General features: G+C 42.0%; 1 protein-coding gene across 1 annotated transcript; it reads right to left on the bottom strand.

Annotated features, from left to right (window-relative positions):
- Positions 1–980: 980 nt before the first annotated feature.
- On the bottom strand, positions 981–19,708 carry LOC308292557 (transmembrane protein 106B-like). Its single transcript, XM_080734927.1, is given in 8 exon segments — positions 981–3,491; positions 6,753–6,806; positions 9,955–10,004; positions 11,349–11,489; positions 14,107–14,266; positions 17,573–17,636; positions 19,506–19,612; positions 19,614–19,708. Coding segments are annotated over 8 exon segments (807 nt in total). The 5' UTR covers positions 19,706–19,708; the 3' UTR covers positions 981–3,352.
- Positions 19,709–21,643: the final 1,935 nt, after the last annotated feature.

Consider the following 21,643-nt stretch of genomic DNA (forward strand, 5'->3'; position numbering starts at 1 on the left):
TTGATGTTTGGCTTTATATGTCCTGGCTGTGCTGCCTCTGTCTGCAAAATAAGTAAATAAATCCTATAGACATATGCTCATGGTGTCTAGAAAAAGAAGCACCTGTTTTACACTTTTTTTGTTTATATTGTGTTACATTTGGGTACAAAATTAACTGCAGAAATCCGCTAAAACAACATTACAAAACCGCTAATGAGGTAATAGAGGTCGTGCACCCCCTGCTGGAAGAGGCTAGAATCGCCTATGACTTTACAGATATGTAAAAGAGTGTAGGCCCTATAGGCTACACGGAACCAAATGGACACTTTACAGGTCTGTAAGGGTTCCATTTACAATCTCCTTCCTCAAGGAACCCTGAGGGTCCCTGCCTGGACCCTCAAACTATGCAGGCATTGACATTAAGGCTTGCCCACCTGCCCCTGGCAGGTAAATACATCTTTGGGTCAGGTGGAGTTTGCTTTCATTAGGAGACGCGTCTATAAACACAGATATCTGTCTAAACACCTGAACGTGGTCAGATCGCTCCGTCTTCTGCTCTGTGGAGTAGAGCACTGTTTACCTACAGTATAATGTGCTGTTTTTACTGTTGCTACAATTAAAAATATAAAATATGTTGTCACATTCAGTCATTGGTATTTGGATAAATATTTAGGTATTCCATTTTTACCTATCATTTTATAATGGAAGATTCAATTCACTTTTCGGGGCAAGTGGGCATGACCTTTGGGCAAGTATAACATAACCTGTACTTGCCCGACGGGCAAGTGCCTCTGAGACCTTATAGTTTTACTTGTAGCAACTCTACCAGGTAAACAATGAGTCCAGCATCTGCATACATACATTACATTTTAATGTTATTTTATTACTGAACGACACAATCTGCTCAACATATGAAACTTCCATGGTTTAAAAACTTTATTCATGCTTTCAAAGACATGGTACACATGAGATGAATGAGAACCACTCTGAAGTAAGTCTAACACATATATCAATACTTGTTAAGTCTCTAAAAAATAAGCCTTTCTGAATGTTAAATATAATGACCAGTAGTCAAAACCACAGCAAAATGTCTTAAATAAAAACTAAATGTTAATCACTCATCGTACACATTCATTAGGTTAGGAAAATAACGGTAAAAATGTTACAGTTGCAGTCTACTTTCATATGATTAAAACAGATTTAATGAAGGTATTACAGACATTTCAAAAGTGTTTTTAATGATGAAAAAATAGCTTTTTGTGTTTTATATCATCTCCAAAGATTCCAAAATGTCAGTGCAGTTGGCAATTATTCTAAAATGTTATGTAAAACCTCAACAGCAATCTAATAATAATCCACCAAGTTCTCTGAAGTGTCCATAAACGGTCTGATATGCCAATGTGTGTGTCATGATTACACAAGTAGGAAAACTATACAATCTTTAATGGTTACACAAGGAACATAAATTAAATAAATGTTAGGTGGAATGTACTTAAATTAATTATGAAGGAAAACAATAAAGACATTCAAATAAGTAGTTAGTTACTGTATGTGCATGGTGAACAGAACACCCAGCTAAGGACTGATTCATACTCCACTTTTAGAGACAGATTTATTTCTGTTGGGCTCAATATGACCTCATATTCAGACCAATTAACCAATGAATTTTCAAAACCTTTCCTGGAATATTTAGCCCAGTTTCCAGGCCTATATGACAGCCATTCAGTGCAGTCTCTTACTCCTATGTGCAACGCCCAAAGACAGGCAGTGTACAGTAGCAAAAGAAAAATCATAGAATGCTGACAGAATGAGACAGAATGTAGATCTGTTGTTGTCACATACATTTAGGCTGCAATCACAACTGTTTGTTACATAATATATCTTGTGCGATGTTATACATGTTTTAGAAAATCAATAGCCCAAAACAATGCATCGACATTTATTTATTTATTTATTTTTGAAGGACCTTCCTGGACCCTTGAATCAATTCCAAAACTTTTCCAGTACTGGAAAAAAAAAATCTAATTTCAAAATATTTCATGGTATCGAGATTTTTTGACTCCCCGAACCGAAATAAATTTGTCTCTAAAAGTGGAGTATGAATCGGCGCTAAGAGGAGAAGAAAGGGCTAACAGTGTTGAAAAACAAAAACATGAATCCACTAAATAACATCTTAAATATATCTAAACAAAGTAGCTTTAACTCTGGGTCTGAAAAGTAGCTTTAACTCTGGGTCTGAAAGGTTCAGGAGCTTCTTTCAAACGGAAACCATTTCATCACCGGGAAGAAATAAACGTCTTGGTTCTTTATAAGTTCAGTAGCCGTGAACAAAACACTTAACGGAGATCCAGCGCCAACTTGGCGCAGAGCGAACACAATCGTCGTACGTACAGCATATATTAAAGTAACGCCTCATTTACAGTATGCTTCCGTTGCACCACACTTTTGCCGACGGCAAGAACCGATCTTCAAGCCATCATCGTGGCGTCGTAGATGGTGTTATCTTGCGATGGGAGCGTACACATTGAGCTTAAAGTGCACCCAAAAGATGAACATTTAAATTATAATATTATTATTTATGCAGGTACAGAATCGATATCTGCACACCTCTTGTCGTTATAACAATTATTATTATTTTTTATTTGACCCAAAAAATAAAGAAATATTTAACATTTTTCATTTCTGAAAGATACGGTGGATTTCGTCAATGAAACGCGCATTTCAAAATTAAAGCCGTTAAAGTGCAACACAAATGGTTCTGTAGTGACTTGAATACGCAAGGATTGAATCTTCAAACACATAAATAAAGCTTATTCTTCAAAATAAAGACCCAACTCTTCCCCCCAAACCTTTTTCCTTTGAAGCATGATTTATACTCGGCCGCCAAACGTCGCCACAGGGCTTGGAGATCAGCTATTTTTGGCGCGCGACACTGGTGTTGTGCAACACTGTATTTATGATGTCATAAAACACTGTATTTATGATGTCATTAAACACTGTATTTATGATGTCATTAAACACTGTATTTATGATGTCATTAAACACTGTATTTATGATGTCATAAAACACTGTATTTATGTCATAAAACACTGTATTTATGATGTCATTAAACACTGTATTTATGATGTCATTAAACACTGTATTTATGATGTCATAAAACACTGTATTTATGATGTCATAAAACACTGTATTTATGACGTGGAAGAGAGGGAATCTAACTGGAGTAAAACACAACACAGGGCCTTCCTCTGAGGTGAATAGGGGGGGGATGGAGAGGCTGTGTGTGTGTGTGTGTGTGTGTGTGTGTGTGTGTGTGTGCGCGTGTATGTGTGTGTGTGTGTGTGCGTGCGTGCGTGCGTGCGGTGCAGGGCGGTCACTCCACAGGCTGCAGGATGCTGGATGGTTTGCTCAGCCCTCGCAGAGCGGTGGTGTTCCCTCCACAGTCCACGTACTGATACATCTCCTGAGACACCTGCTCCGCATGGCCGAAGTACGCCGTGGTCACCGTCACCCTGGGAGAGACAGAGAACATGAAGTATGCTGTGGTAACTAACAGTCACTGGGAGAGACAGAGAACATGAAGTATGTATGCGATAACATCTTGCTGCGTGGTCATTATGGCGTATATGGACACGACGGGCTGATAATTCCCTGACGCACTAGCCGAGCCTGAAGTGTCCACATACGCCATAATGACCAAGCAGCAAGACCTTATAACACTTATTACCCGGCTAATAAATACAATTAATAATTTGACTCAAAACTAAAAAACAAAATGAAGTATTTCCTTGTTTACAGACGGCTGAAATTGTTCCACAAGTGTTGCGCTCGAGGGTCGCCTTGGAAAACAAGGAAGTGCTGATCAATGTTTTTAAAAACATTCTTGAGAGCAACATTTAGTTGTAAATGTCGCTGTGTGTTTGTTTACATGGCTGACATGTTGGATACGGCACTAAATCCACACAGTGCAGCCTGAATACAGCAGCTGCTCTGAGCCGTTGATGAGCAGCGGTGAATTATAGAGCGGAGCGGTCATTATTTATACGCCTATAATTCACCGCTGATTTCAGCGCTCGACCAATCAGAATCAAGCAGTCAACCAAGCCGGGTAATAAGCTGTGTTAACTAAAGCCTGTATCAGAGTGTACGGTGGAGAGCTATCCACCGCAAATTTGAGGTGGAAAGCTTTCCACCTCAAGTCAGAAAATAAGTGCAGGCCATCATAGTACGCCACGGTGGAGTCCTATTCACCGTGACTGACTGGTCTAGATTGACCAATCAGTGAACGGGGTGTAGAGCCTGTCTGTCTGATAGTAAAAACAGAGAGATGTGTTGGGACTCAGTAATGTTGTAGTTTCATGACTCAAAAAGACTCGAAAAGACTACACCGCGGTGTAAAGCCTTCCACCGCCGAGGCGACTATGATGCCGGCTTAACAGTCACTATGGGAGAGAAAGAGAACAGGACAACATGAGCACCAGAAGATGCAACTCTGCCAAGTCGCAGCGCAAGTGTGGTTGCATTCAGGGGTTAAAGCCCCAAAAAATCCCAAGACTGAAAACTATTTTCAGACCATGTTCCAATATGTGACTTTTGAAACGGTTCGTGTGCACGCAGCGCACACCAATATTTGGAGTGTTTTCCCTGAAGTTCTGAACTGCCTTCACTGAATGTGTGTGGGCCAATCCATGCTACATTTTGAATGGATGTGATCAAGCGCTGTTTTTAGGATTTGAACTTCGCCGGGGATTTTCGGACAAACCTTCAATCGTTTTTCTTTTTCTTGTTTTTAAATTAAAACCATTGAACGTGCATTCAACCAAAAGCTGCAATAATAGATCCTAAAGTGAGCGACATTGCATAGCCTATCGTCTGAATTTCCACGTGTCATTGTCAGCTGCTCTGCAAGCTCACAGCGCGTCGTAAGGAGACGCAATGTGAGCTTGCAGATCAGCTATTTTCAGCAACACACTCGCATGACAAACTAATCGAGCTTTAATGGGAGATGCCTAGTTGGACGAGGCTACGCACAGCTCTTCCCAACGCAAAAATAAACAGTTAATGAGGCTCAAGCACTCATTGTAAAGCATCGCATAGGACTACCTACTATGTGTAGTTAAATGGATATTTAATTTTGTTTGCAACAAGCTAGGGCTGCACGGTTAATCGTTTTCAAACCGAAATCGCGATGTGAAATGTCGCGATTAGCGAATCGCAAAGGCCGCGGTTTTGGCGATTTCCTGCGAAGTTGACTTCCCAAGCATTATGCAGACGTTTTAATTTTAGAAATCCGTTCATAATTGACTAAGGAATGATCAAATCAAACTGTGGTGTCTTTCTTTGCGCATCGCCGGCCGCACCGAGGATTAGCATTACAGGTTGCTCCAATCTCCTCAGAGGAGAGGAGCCAAGCCAAGGCATGACACACTGTCTGTCTAACAGCACGTAAACGTATATGATCCCTTCCAACGGAGTACTCCATGGCTACAGGTAGTGAATGTTCTGGTAATCATTATAAATATAACATCCTTAAATCCTTGTGCATAGATTAAATGCTCCCGTTTGTCGTAAGCTGAAAGTGAAAGTGATTTCAGTGCAACGGTGGCTGCTCCTCCTCCTCCACACATGAAACGTATGGCGTGTCTTAGGGTGCATTTTTTTGCCTTGATAAAACTTAAGCAAGGCAGCGACATACAGTACTTTCTTCCTTGACAATAATGAGAGGCAGACAAAACCATTACTGACATTTTGCTGAATATAAAAACGTTTTATATTGCTAAAGCAAAATAAAAGGTAATCTTTTGGAAATATAACTGAACTGAATCAAACCATTTACATGATTGCCAATTAGCCTAGTTAATAATAATCAATTTATTTTTAAATGTATTACACAATAAATATTCAACGGAAGCTTGGCCTAAGGTAGTGAAATGATTTTCCTATGGTTAAAATAATGTATTATATCCTTTTAACAAAAAAAAAAAACTATCACTTATCCTACCTTGAAATACATATATAAATACAGGGGTTAAGGTTCTCCGTCCTGGGGATGGATTTCCGTCCTGAGGAGTCTCTAGGGGCCATTTATGAGATCGAGGCAGATTTGCCAAAAAAGAGAAAACAAAAAATGGGGGTGGGGGGGTGTAGCCATGGCCGTGATGTTAATAACATGACCGAAATCGTCAAAATGCAGCATAATACTTGCTAGTCAAGTCAAAATAAATTTCCGTCTTAGGATTTTTTTTTTGCTTTAGCCCCCGTAAATATCGCGAATAAAATCGCAATCGCAATATTAGTCAGAAAAATCGCAATTAGGTTTTTTCCCAAAATCGTGCAGCCCTACAACAAGCCAGGTATAGTTGGATCGTGTAAGGTGTCTTTATATTCTTCATGGAATGATTAAAGTCACATTATAAGCATGCAGGCTGTATGGTAAAGGGACGGTTGGAAGTCGGAACGCAGTATTAATGAGCTCTGTAACAGATCGCACGCCAGCAGAGGGTGAGGTTCTATATGGGGCTAAAGTTTATCTAGTGTATGGGACGTGGCTTTAGCATTCCACGGCACTCTCCGTCCGCTGCGTCCTGTGATATTATTAGCCATACGACCAAACTTCCATTCACGCTGAGACTTTTACCTTTTTCCTCTGTAAAAAAAAAAAAACATGAACCCATTCATTTAGAACTCCGATTGCCAAGTAACGAACGAAGGTCCGATCGTTCGGTTACAGCCTTACTGTACATGTATAATAAGAGTGATCAAAGCCCACTTACTGCATCATCACCACGATGTTGTGGACCTTGATGGTCTGCAGGGTGCAGTAGTCACTGGAAAACAACACAACACATCTGCATTAGGGATGGGACCATAAGCGATATTATCGTTTATCGTGATAAAAAACACTCACGATAATCGTATCGTGGAGATTTAATTTATCGTGATATCGTCCTCCGTCATGCACTGGGATCAATTCATCTTTTATTTGCCGAGCTGCATATCTGGTACCACTTAAACCCTCTATTATTGGTAAAAGGTATTTATAATATACATACTTGATACAGTTTTTTCACTCTTTCTCTCTAATCAATGAAACATCAAAGACAATGACCTGTTTGGTGCATGTCACAGAGAGGAGGGGGAGGAGGGAATGTTTTGTGTGCAAAAGTCAAACACAACCCCTCCCACCAGATCTCTTGTGATTGGGAATTTCAAATTTTAAATCCCCTCCCCTTTTCAATCAAATAGAATGGGGGCAACTTCAGACTCAAGCTGCAGCGTAGAGTCTGAAATCAGGCTAGGTCAATACAGAGTACTGATCCCATACGGTGTAGTGATCTAGGTCTAGTGCATACTGGTCAATACAGAGTACTGATCCCATACGGTGCAGTGATCTAGGTCTAGTGCATACTGGTCAATACAGAGTACTGATCCCATACGGTGTAGTGATCTAGGTGTAGTGCATACTGGTCAATGCAGAGTACTGATCCCATACGGTGTAGTGATCTAGGTCTAGTGCATACTGGTCAATACAGAGTACTGATCCCATACGGTGCAGTGATCTAGGTCTAGTGCATACTGGTCAATACAGAGTACTGATCCCATACGGTGTAGTGATCTAGGTGTAGTGCATACTGGTCAATACAGAGTACTGATCCCATACGGTGTAGTGATCTAGGTGTAGTGCATACTGGTCAATACAGAGTACTGATCCCATACGGTGTAGTGATCTAGGTGTAGTGCATACTGGTCAATGCAGAGTACTGATCCCATACGGTGTAGTGATCTAGGTGTAGTGCATACTGGTCAATGCAGAGTACTGATCCCATACGGTGTAGTGATCTAGGTGTAGTGCATACTGGTCAATGCAGAGTACTGATCCCATACGGTGTAGTGATCTAGGTGTAGTGCATACTGGTCAATGCAGAGTACTGATCCCATACGGTGTAGTGATCTAGGTGTAGTGCATACTGGTCAATGCAGAGTACTGATCCCATACGGTGTAGTGATCTAGGTGTAGTGCATACTGGTCAATGCAGAGTACTGATCCCATACGGTGTAGTGATCTAGGTGTAGTGCATACTGGTCAATGCAGAGTACTGATCCCATACGGTGTAGTGATCTAGGTGTAGTGCATACTGGTCAATGCAGAGTACTGATCCCATACGGTGTAGTGATCTAGGTGTAGTGCATACTGGTCAATGCAGAGTACTGATCCCATACGGTGTAGTGATCTAGGTGTAGTGCATACTGGTCAATGCAGAGTACTGATCCCATACGGTGTAGTGATCTAGGTGTAGTGCATACTGGTCAATGCAGAGTACTGATCCCATACGGGGTAGTGATCTAGGTGTAGTGCATACTGGTCAATACAGAGTACTGATCCCATACGGTGTAGTGATCTAGGTGTAGTGCATACTGGTCAATGCAGAGTACTGATCCCATACGGTGTAGTGATCTAGGTGTAGTGCATACTGGTCAATACAGAGTACTGATCCCATACGGTGTAGTGATCTAGGTGTAGTGCATACTGGTCAATGCAGAGTACTGATCCCATACGGTGTAGTGATCTAGGTGTAGTGCATACTGGTCAATACAGAGTACTGATCCCATACGGTGTAGTGATCTAGGTGTAGTGCATACTGGTCAATACAGAGTACTGATCCCATACGGTGTAGTGATCTAGGTGTAGTGCAGTGGTTCCCAAACTTTTCAGGTTGAGACCCAAAAGAGAGATTAAGACAGATCTACAAGCGCACAACGCGTCGCTTTGTGCCACGTTGCGAGCTTGTAGATGGAGGTTATCGCTGGGTCCTTGAAATTACGAGGTTTGAGAACCACTGATCTAGAAAAAAATAACATGTTACATTCATAATTTTTACAACTGCTACTAAAGTTGCATTATTATAAAATGGTAATGTAAATAGTAAAGTCGGAGTAATAAAACAATTAAACACCAACTGAAACATTAAAAAATACAAAGTAATTGATGACGGGCCGTACCTATGTTCCCCAGGTTCTATGTTCCTCACTTACCCCCACAAAAAAGGTCCTATGTTCCTCAGGTTCTATGTTCCCCACTTACCCCCACAAAAAAGGTTCTATGTTCCCCGCTCAACTTACAATAGGTTCTATGTTCCCCACTCATCCAAAAATGCAGGAAACATTCCTTTATAATTATTAATAACAACTCAAAACACCCAATAATGGGGAGGGATTACGAATACTAGTGGGACAGGGGGCACTAGGGACATCTGGACACCATACTTTTGTTATGACTAGGCATCTGGACGAGTGGGCACCTGGACATCTGGGCAATAGGGACATGTGGGCATTTGGATGAGTGGGCACTTAGGGGTGGGGAACATACAGTAGATCCTGTTTTTGTTGAGAGGGGAACATAGAACCTTTTTTTGTGGGGAGGGTGGGTGGGGAACATAGAACCTGGGGAACATAGAACCTTTTTGTGGGGAGGGTGGGTGGGGAACATAGAACCCTGGGAACATAGAACCTTTTTGTGGGGAGGGTGGGTGGGGAACATAGAACCTGGGGAACATAGGGTGGGGTTCATGACCTGATGAAGATCTGAATAGATCGAAACGTTGTCCAAATAAAGAAAGTCTTTTTGTACCTTATCTGGTGTGCGGGCTCCATCCATTTTTCATAGTATTTTTTTAGCCCAGCACCCACCAGTCGATGTGCGTTGTCTATTCTCTTTTTGAACATAGGGTGGACCCCATTGAGGAATATAAATGACACATCATGACGACGATGTTATGAATTACGTTGGTATTTAGTGTTGCACACTGTGATTCTAATGCTAGTATGAACAGGTGTAGTGTTGCAGGCTGGTGAATACTCACTACATGGTAAGGGTATGGTAACAGGTGTTTCACACTGTGCAGTGGGCAGGTGAATACTCACTACATGGTAAGGGTATGGTAACAGGTGTAGTGTTGCAGGCTGGTGAATACTCACTACATGTAGCTCATCTCATCTGCTATGACAGTAGGAACCGTATAATCAACCTGAGAACAAACAACAACAAATACAGTCAGTCAATTTAACACGGACACAGACTGGTCATTTTGGTGTGTTATGTTTTTGTTTCTTGACCACAAGGTTAAAATGTAATTCAAGATCCTATAGTTCAGGGATACTCAAACTTCTAATCGTGTGGGCCACGGGCCAGTTAAGTTGATAAAATGACATTACTTGATAACGTCTCTTTTATTTGCTTTATTTCCACATAAGGCATAACGCAAGACAAGTGCAATGTGCATTATTTTATGGCTTGCAATTCCATTTATATTCTGTCAGTGAGACAATTTGTAATCCAAGTAATTTGCTACATTTTCTCTCTTTTTAATAATTCTGTGCAATTAGCACATTCCACACAAACACAAAAACAAACTAATGTACAAATGTGTACGTTTCTTCGCAAAGCAAAGCCCTGCTTCATCACACAAGGCTGTCGCACAACAGTAGTGAAAACAGCAGATCTACAAGCACACAACGGCGCGAGGCGTTGTGTGCTTGTAGATTTGCTGTTTTCACTAGTTTAAATCATTTTTAAAATGATAAATACAATACTGGCTTTCAAGCAGTTTCAAGGGGCACACTTGACCCTTCTCAGGGGCACACCAAAGGTAAATGGTAAATGGCGTATTTATATAGCGCTTTTATCCAAAGTCGCTTTACAGAGATTGTGCATTACATTCACCCATTCACGCACACATTCATACACCGGTGGCGGAGCAGTGATGTCATTACATGCGCATCCCGCATCAAAAACTCATTCAAGTCACCCAGGGACTCATTCATGTCATGGTCCTGGGGTCCCGGGGATGCGCCTCCATTGGAGTCCATGTTAAAATAATTTACCGCGTTGCGGTAAAAGAAAAAAAAAAGAAATTCCACAGACACCACCATTGTTCATGGGTGAAAGCATCCTACTTTACCCTACGTTAACACAAATAAAATCCACGTAGAAAGTCTTAAACAGGCGATAGAAACGTCAATGTTTTGATTCCACCGACGTCCGACGCCATTTTGCGTGTGTAAACTTTATATTGAGGACTCATAAAACTTTTCTGGGACCCATTTGAATGACCACCTGTGGGTCCCGGGACCCATTACATTGAAAACCTAGTAACATCACTGGCGGAGGAAACCATGCAAGGCACAAACCTACTCACCGGGAGCAACTAGGGGTTCAGAGTCTTGCCCAAGGACCCTTCCACATTAACTCAGGAGGAGCCCGGATTCGAACTGGGAACCCTTCGGGAACCCTTCGTGCTCTAATAACGGTTTCTCTACCCCTGAGCTATGGTCCCCAGGCACAGTGGTTGAGAAACACTGTTGTACTGTACCTGCTTCATGTCCAGAGGGCTGATGGCGGTGAAGTTGCTGATGCGAGACTTGCCGATCACCGTCTTGGCGAACTGAACCTGAGCCGTGATGTTGGCCACTTCCACCGAGTAGTAGTTGTTGTTGGTGATGTTTAGAGTGTTCTGTATGGGGGGGGGGGGGGGGGGGGGGGCACAGACATGGGAAGGTCAGCACATGGAGGGAAATGCCAAACCAACTTAAGATAACAACCTATTAGTGCTGTAGTAGTCGAGTCAATAACTCAACTCGAGTCCGAATTTTCATTGATCTTGGTCTCGTCTCAGTTCCCCCCGTGAATTCGTCTCGGTCTCGGACTAAAGGACTCTTCCCCCACCGAGTCCACTCCAGTCAAGAGTCACGACAATGCAATGAAATAATTGTATTAAACCCATATAATGAGGATTCCATTCACATTAACGTTATAAGAGAGCTGTCTGCTGCTTTTCATTGATGCATTACTAGATGATGATGTGTGTAAATGGTTTAGTAAGAAAACCATAGTCTGGAAAATGTGTCAATCTTGTGCAAATAATAGCAGGAACTGTACATTTTTCAAGATGTTAAATTATGTTCCGAGAATCCCATAGATCTTATTTTCTTCATTTTGCTCTCAAAGTGCAGCAGAGCAACAAATTTAACTTACACATGCAAAGAAAAGGGAAACACCCACTGACCACAAGGTCTGACCCCCCCTCACCCCCCCCCCCCCCCCCAACACAACACCAGATCAGATCCTGGCCGCTCAGACCATTTGCTACTTGCTACTTCCCTCTACTATCTCTCCATGTTTCCCGTCTGCTTCCCGTTGGTCTCGGTCTTGACTTGGGACTGGCTTTAAGGGGACTCGACTACAACACTGCAACCTATATGAATCTAGGTTGTATCTTAAAATAGACGGGTCATGGAGCTTGTAGATCGGTTGTTTTCCAGTTCATCGTGATGTTGAGGTAGATCAGTGGTTCTCAACCTTTTCAGGCCGCGACCCCCAAAATAATCATATTTTAACTGGGACCCCCCCCCACCCTGACGAGCACTAAGAGTTGAGGAATTACATTTTGTATAACACGGTTCCATTGTGAAAATAGCAGATCTACATGCTCACTAGGCCTGTCAGTTCTCCTCTATAATCCAATTCGAATTTCATTCATTTATTATTGTTAATTTTCGAAAATAGTCGAATATTTAATATAATATATAATTATATTAAAACATTTATGGTTACACAACAATTAACACCAAAATCCACACATATACAGATGCTATAATAACAGTCTAAACAAAAAAGTGAACCCAACTATATCAGATGGCTTTAATTTAGGTTCATTTTGGGGCTTTTTGATAAGAGGAGAGAAATATTAGGTCACAACGTATTACCTCGCGTTTATAATGTTGTAGCTTAATGTGGCATGGAACAATTACACTGATCTACAAGCCTCACCAGATTGCCTCAGCAACGCATTATGGGTTTAGAGATCGGCTGGGGCGGAGCTACAGCATGCTGAGCTGTTTGAGAGATTTCCAGTCCACATTCCACAAAGACGTGCAGTGCACACTGACACTGAGTCGCGACAGAAAGAAGCAGAGAGGATTCTTCTACATAACATTACCGATGGACACGGACAACAATCTTTCTACACGCTGTTGTCAATGATTACGTTTCTTAAAGTAACTTTCAAGTGAAGTGGGGGAAACTTTGGGGGCAGGACTTAGCGAGTTTGTTTTGCCAGGCTTTTCACCGCACTGAACCAGCGTGGTGAGAGAGAGAAGAGCGGTGTCGGGTTTCTCACAGTCTCAGAGTGACCAGACAACACGCACGCACGCACGCACAAAACAAAATGTGGGGACCCCCTGACTCACCGTGATGTTTAGATAGACGATGCGTTTCTCCTGGTCGTAACTGACTCACCGTGATGTTTAGATAGACGATGCGTTTCTCCTGGTCGTAACTGACTCACCGTGATGTTTAAATAGACCATGTGTTTCTCCTGGTCGTAGCTGACTCACCGTGATGTTTAAATAGACGATGCGTTTCTCCTGGTCGTAACTGACTCACCGTGATGTTTAAATAGACAATGCGTTTCTCCTGGTCGTAGCTGACTCACCGTGATGTTTAAATAGACGATGTGTTTCTCCTGGTCGTAGCTGACTCACCGTGATGTTTAAATAGACAATGCGTTTCTCCTGGTCGTAACTGACTCACCGTGATGTTTAAATAGACCATGTGTTTCTCCTGGTCGTAGCTGACTCACCGTGATGTTTAAATAGACGATGTGTTTCTCCTGGTCGTAACTGACTCACCGTGATGTTTAAATAGACGATGCGTTTCTCCTGGTCGTAACTGACTCACCGTGATGTTTAAATAGACAATGCGTTTCTCCTGGTCGTAGCTGACTCACCGTGATGTTTAAATAGACAATGCGTTTCTCCTGGTCGTAGCTGACTCACCGTGATGTTTAAATAGACAATGCGTTTCTCCTGGTCGTAGCTGACTCACCGTGATGTTTAAATAGACGATGCGTTTCTCCTGGTCGTAACTGACTCACCGTGATGTTTAGATAGACGATGCGTTTCTCCTGGTCGTAACTGACTCACCGTGATGTTTAAATAGACGATGCGTTTCTCCTGGTCGTAACTGACTCACCGTGATGTTTAGATAGACGATGCGTTTCTCCTGGTCGTAACTGACTCACCGTGATGTTTAGATAGACGATGCGTTTCTCCTGATCGTAACTGACTCACCGTGATGTTTAGATAGACGATGCGTTTCTCCTGGTCGTAGCTGACGTACACAGACTTGACGCCGACGTAGGAGACGTCGATGGTTCGAGGAAACAGGAAGAACACGGCCAGACTGGACAGCAGCAGACACAGCATGACCGAGGCTGTCACGTACAACTTCCTGTTAAAGACACAACTTCCTGTTAATGAACACACAGCTTCCTGTTAATGAACACAGCTTCCTGTTAATGAACACACAGCTTCCTGTTAAAGACACAACTTCCTGTTAATAAACATACAGCTTCCTGTTAAAGACACAGCTTCCTGTTAATGAACACACAGCTTCCTGTTAAAGACACAACTTCCTGTTAATGAACATACAACTTCCTGTTAAAGACACAGCTTCCTGTTAATGAACACACAGCTTCCTGTTAAAGACACAACTTCCTGTTAATGAACATACAACTTCCTGTTAAAGACACAGCTTCCTGTTAATGAACACACAGCTTCCTGTTAAAGACACAACTTCCTGTTAATAAACATACAACTTCCTGTTAAAGACACAACTTCCTGTTAATGAACACACAGCTTCCTGTTAAAGACACAACTTCCTGTTAATAAACATACAACTTCCTGTTAAAGACACAGCTTCCTGTTAAAGACACAACTTCCTGTTAAAGACACAACTTCCTGTTAATAAACATACAACTTCCTGTTAAAGGTCACGTACAGCTTCCTGTTAAAGACACAACGTCCTGTTAATGAACACACAGCTTCCTGTTAATGAACATACAACTTCCTGTTGAAGACACAACTTCCTGTTAATGAACATACAACTTCCTGTTAATGAACATACAACTTCCTGTTAATGAACATACAACTTCCTGTTAATGAACGTACAGCTTCCTGTTAATGAACATACAACTTCCTGTTAATGAACATACAACTTCCTGTTAATGAACGTACAGCTTCCTGTTAATGAACGTACAGCTTCCTGTTAATGAACATACAACTTCCTGTTAATGAACATACAACTTCCTGTTAATGAACATACAACTTCCTGTTAATGAACGTACAGCTTCCTGTTAATGAACATACAACTTCCTGTTAATGAACGTACAGCTTCCTGTTAATGAACATACAACTTCCTGTTAATGAACGTACAGCTTCCTGTTAATGAACATACAGCTTCCTGTTAATGAACATACAACTTCCTGTTTATGAACATACAACTTCCTGTTAATGAACATACAACTTCCTGTTAATGAACGTACAGCTTCCTGTTAATGAGCATACAGCTTCCTGTTAAAGACACAACTTCCTGTTAATGAACATACAACTTCCTGTTAATGAACGTACAGCTTCCTGTTAATGAACGTACAGCTTCCTGTTAATGAACGTACAGCTTCCTGTTAATGAACATACAACTTCCTGTTAATGAACATACAACTTCCTGTTAATGAACGTACAGCTTCCTGTTAATGAACGTACAGCTTCCTGTTAATGAACATACAACTTCCTGTTAATGAACATACAACTTCCTGTTAATGAACATACAACTTCCTGTTAATGAACGTACAGCTTCCTGTTAATGAACATACAGCTTCCTGTTAAAGACACAACTTCCTGTTAATGAACACACAGCTTCCTGTTAATGACACAGATTCCTGTTAAAGACACAGCTTCCTGTTAATAAACATACAGCTTCCTGTTAAAGACACAGCTTCCTGTTAATGAACACACAGCTTTCTGTTAAAGGTCACGTACAGCTTCCTGTTAAAGACACAACTTCCTGTTAAAGAACTGGACAGCAGCAGACACAGCATGACCGAGGCTGTCACATACAACTTCCTGTAGGGATGGAAATCGGAATCGCCAATATCAAAAATCGGCAGGTATGATATCAAACCGGCCGAATCGGTGACCGGCAGGTCACTGACATAAATACCGGTTTTATGCCGATTGTGTCTATGGCACTGCACAGCATGATGCTCTGGTCCTGGGACTAAAGTAAACACCAGTAAGACTCCCTAATCGGGAGATAAGCGACCGTCAGGTCGCAACGTGATTTTAGGTCCAAAAATTTGTAGGAGCAGTGTCCAAAAATGTGTTTGAAAAAATCGGCCTGTTGGTGGCGCTATATGGGACAGATCCATGTTGATGACATGAGTGTAGACATACTGTGTACCGATTTGCGTGATTTTAGGGCCAAATCTGTAGGAGTAGTGTCCAAAAATGTGTTTTAAAAAATCGGCCTGAAGGTGGCGGAGTTCAGCAGAATGCAGTGGAGTCAGTGGAAGCCAGTGGAGCAGCTAATGAACAAACACTATTTCTGAACCATTCAGACCTTTATGAAACACTTGTCTCAGGAAAATAAAAGAAGGCATGTCACATTTTATTTCTGCTGTGTTGATTTTAGATGTGTGCACTGTGTACTTTTATAGAGGTATCTAAAGAGCACAAAATGTGTTTCTGAACGTGCCAAGTTTTCGCGAGACTGTCCACCGTTTCCTGTCTGGGAACCAAATCTCACGATATTTCCGTGACAGAAACGATACCTGACGCTGTTTAGATGCCCCAATTAAACTATGCGCCGTGCATGTTGAAAAACAAGTGATTAGAAGGGGGGGGGGGAAAGAGAAAGAAAATCTGTTATGTCTTCTTTTATATTCCTGAACAGATTATATGCCAGAGGTCTCAGTTGTTCATAAATACCGTAATTGCTGGACTATAAGCCGCACCTGAATATAAGCCGCACCAGCTAAATTTAGAACAAAAAACGAATGTTTACATATATAAGCCGCACCTGACTATAAGCCGCAGGTGTCCTTCCTGCTTCCCGCTAGAGCTCCTCTGGAGGCCATTAGCTGTACAAATCTATATATAAATCCTTGTTAAAGACCATTGTAAAACTAACTAACTGTCCATTTGCTGTAAAAGTAAGCAATTTACCCCGAGTGAGAGGACATTATGCTCTCATAATGTCCTGTGTGAGGGTGTTATCGGACGAGGCGCAGCCGAGTCCGATAACACCCTCACACAGGACATTATGAGAGCATAATGTCCGACCCCGAGTGGTAAATAGCTTTTCTACCACATCTACCATATACACGAAAGAAAACACAGTTGTAACTTGCAAAGTTCTTCCTGGAAGCAAGTCCTCACACAACTGCGGCGGTTGTTCTGCCATAACCTCCGGAATTTAGCCAATCAGAATCCAGTATTTGAACACGTGACCGCAATATGTGGTAGAAATCTCTATATAAGCCGCACCGTTGTATAAGCCGCAGGGTTCAAAACATGGGAAAAAAGCAGCGGCTTATAGTCCGGCAATTACGGTGTTTGTTCATGAACTGGTCTCGCTCAGCTCCTGTATTTCTCATGTATTTCATCACACCTTCGGTGGGAATATAAGCACCCATGGTGAGCGGAAATAGCAAGACACGCCATCCCCCTTCTCCCCGAAAACAACAGAAATGTCACGTACGTGCGTCTGGGCCGCAGCCTCTGGTCACTGTAAGGGATCAGAGCCACCAGTTGATTCTCCTGACCTGAGAAAACACAAACAAAAGATCATCCGTCAAATGGAGCAGTGAAGTGTGATGTAATTTACCCATCCTACCTGGTTCACGGTTTTCTTCCCCCATTCTGAATTCCCATAGACCTTTTTCATATCGGGTCATATAAGAACTGTGTTCCAATTATAAACAAATTATCTCAGCGGTTTGACTCATATGGATATGAAGAATCAAATGATGGTGAGAAAACGCTAATGTTACTGTCGCCCAATTAGTTACATTTTCACCAGAAACAGACTGTATCAAATATGAGTGACTGACTATCATAAACCATACAGAGCCTCCTCCCTGACAATATCGCAAAACCGTTTGTTTATTTTTGGACCACAATGCTTATATGAGACGATTTTAAGAGGTGGTGCCATGATTTCCCCCCCTCTAAAACATGATTATCAGGTATTATGATTATACTAGGAGGAAGATTTTTTCCAAAAAAGTATACAGAAAGAGTTAGAATTGGGTTTTTATGTGGACACACCCCCAGTTCATTAAGTATGCATGGATGGCATGGTGGGTGGTGACCCAGCTGATATAGCCACACCCCACAGTGTTGGGTGAATGGTAAATAGGGGAGGAGTTGATTGTGTGATGTCATCTTATCTGTGTTTTTTAACTGACACTTTTCACCACAAGGTGGCAGCCTCCAAGAGAAAACAAACAAATACTAAGAGAATAATCATTTCTAAAAAAAAACACATAAGGGGGTCTAATGAAGTACTTTCAACCTCCTAGACACATGAAAAACAGGAAAAGTACAAAACTATGGCACCACCTCTTTAAGGTGACTCAATGTTATTCTCCATAGAGAATTACTTCTGTGGAACCGGGGGATGAGCGAGTGACATCATGACTTCACTGCTCTATATAATATATGTCAAGAGACACCACACTCTGCTATGGCTGTTATGTGTTTTGCCAAGTCCCGGAAAAGACACCCTGTGATTGGCCAGTGCAGTCACTTTGATTGGCAGTTGTGCAGAATGCTCACCCCAATAACATGATTTATGAGACTGTGGTGGCTCGTGTGGGACAACCAAGGCATGGATGTGTTTGTAATGACATATCGAATGACATATATGGGATATCGAACCCGGGCCGCTACTATAACAGGGCGTGTACGTTAACCAGTCAGCCAAAGATCCAGGCTTGTTAGCGAGCAGCAACGCAGCACTGCACAAGCCTACACTCGTACCACAGGTTGAGAACCACAGATACAATACAATAGAATAATTGCAGCATGAATCAGTTAAAGGACAACTCCGCCCTAAATCACTTCTAGGCTCATTTTCCTACTTATATTGATCCTAAATGACTGTCCATGGGGTCTATTAGGCAGAAATGCCCCTGTGGTCCAGTTTCCCCAGCAGCTCTCATAGCATAGAGTGGAGCCTATAAGCCTATCGCTTTTACACTACACTGTTGAGCTCAAAAGTGATTTATTTTTTCATGAATGTGTTACTAGTTGTCATTACAAACACATCCATGTCTTGGTTGTCCCACACAAACCACCACAATCTCATAAATAATGTTTTGGGGTGAGCATTCTGAACAACCGTCAATCAAAGTGACTGCACTGGCCAATCACAGGGCTTCTTTTCCGGGACTTGGCAAAACACATAAAAGCATAACATCTGTTTAGCAGAGTGTGATGGCTTGTGTGGGACAGACTTGTGTGTAGGAAAATGAGCCTAGAAGTGATTTAGGGCGGAGTTGTCCTTTAAGTTCCTGTCTAAAGGTTTTCATGATCATCTGTGTACCTCTAGGTATCCTGCCGGTACCCTGGCAGGTGGGGCAGGGTTAGGGTTAGGTTTAGGTTCAGGGTTAGGTTTAGGGTTAGTGTACCTCTAGGTATCCTCCCGGTACCCTGACAGGTGGGACAGGTGACGCTGTCCCGTCCTGTGAACTCCACATAGGGGAACTGGGACACGTCCCCCCCTCCCCCCCCCTCCCTTCCCCTCCTCCCCCTCCAGAGGAGACGTCAGGCTGTCCTGGCACTCGTCATGAGACGACTGTTTGGTGAGACGAGACAGGGACTTCCCCATGGTCACACCTAGGAGGAGCGCACACACACACGCACACGCACACGCACGCGCGCACACACACACACACACACACACACACACACACACACACACACACACACACACACACACAATTACAGTTTACAATTTAGGCATTTAGCAGATGCTTTTAATCCAGAGCGACTTACAATAAGCATGGTAATACACCAGTAAGACTCCCTAATCGGGAGATAAGCGACCGTCAGGTCGCAGCGTGATTTTTGTAGGAGCAGTGTCCAAAGATGTGTTTTGCAAGAATCGGCCTCATGGTGGCGCTAGAAGAGGGCCGTGTGAGAATTGAGTGGTTGGGCAGCCAAGGAGTGTGTGTGCAAAGTTTGGCATGGATCGGGGCAACGGTGGCGGAGATATGAGAAGGGCATAAGTGTGACGTGTGACTGACAGACTGACAGACAGCTGGTGGAGGTTTTGATAGTAACTGCGATTAGTACAGCCGCAATTAGTACATCAACATCACTAATCAAATGCATAGAAATATCAATATAGGAAAGAAAATAGCATAGTTAGACGAGCACCTAATCAGCAAAAAAATTATATAAAACCTAAGAATGCGATCTAGCTTTCATGTATGTTCATTTTACAATAAATGTGTGTAAATGAGTTTAAACCCAGTTAGTTGGTCAGTGGGCAGCTCCCCTGTTAGGTGAACAGGCAAGTGGATGTGGAATTTTGTTTGGACGGACGGACGGACGGACGCACATGCAAGTTCACAACGCGTTGTGAGCTTGTAGATCGGCTATTTATTTGGCAAAGACATTTGGTAGAGAGTGAAAAGAATGTTATTTCCAGGTCCATTTTACCAATTATAAAAGGTTTAAATGGTACTAGATATACCACAGATTGGTTAAAATAGTGTTTTGTTTATTGAAATACTAAGTGCCAGATTGCAGATGTAATGCTAACAGCGTGTTGATCCTGGGTAGATGGAGCAGCCAACATGTCGTCATGTTGTTGGTATGTCATTGTGCCAATCAAAACATTGCACAACAGACTGCTGTCTGTTATAAAAGCTGCACATTAACACATAGAAGCAGAGAAAACATTCAATCTGTCTTTTGGGCAAATTTGTAGAACTTGAGTTGAGTTGGATTTTATTAAGTAAAACCACTGTTTTTGTACACATTTTGTAGAAGCTCATCCTGTATGAGAATAACTAAAGTCTATGATAAGGCAGCTAACAGAGAGGTTAGAGAACAGTCATAATGTGAACATTACATCACCAGGAAAAAACACAACACTGACATCCTCAAATCCCACATAACAGCTTAGCCCTGAAACATCTGCATCAGGTGGTCTCCCATCATTCACAACATCAATATAACTAGCCTAGTTGTATTGATGTTATGATATCAAGACCTCCTGATGCAGACGATTGTGTAATAATTGTCTAATCCCAATTATTTTGTCATAATCCTCATAATCGTTTCCATGTTGAAAACTCTTCATATATTTTCAAAGGTTTTCAAAAATAGTGGAAATAGCCGATCTACAAGCTCACAATGGGTCGTGATGCGACGCGTTGTGAGTTTGTAGATCTGCAATTTGTTCTGCAATGTTATGTCATTGTATGAAGTTGTCAAACGTGTCAGTCATTTCTTTGTATATTTGGGTGATTTGTCATAATCTGCCATGTGCAGCTTCAAAGCCTACAAGCAAAACAGAAATGTAATTGTCAGCGACAAAAACACAATTAAATCGTTAATCGTAATTATTTGAGTGACAATTAATGGTCAGGTAAAATGTCACAATCATGACATCCCTTACCTCTGATAAGGCAGCTAACAGAGAAGTTATAGAACAGTCATAATCTGAACATCACCAGGAAAAACAACACTGTCATCCTCAAATCCCTCATAACATCAGCTTAGCCCTGAAACACATGCATCAGGTGGTCTCATATCA

Source organism: Nannobrachium achirus (assembly GCF_963921795.1).
Source record: "Nannobrachium achirus genome assembly, chromosome: 10".
Taxonomy (NCBI): Eukaryota; Metazoa; Chordata; class Actinopteri; order Myctophiformes; family Myctophidae; genus Nannobrachium; species Nannobrachium achirus.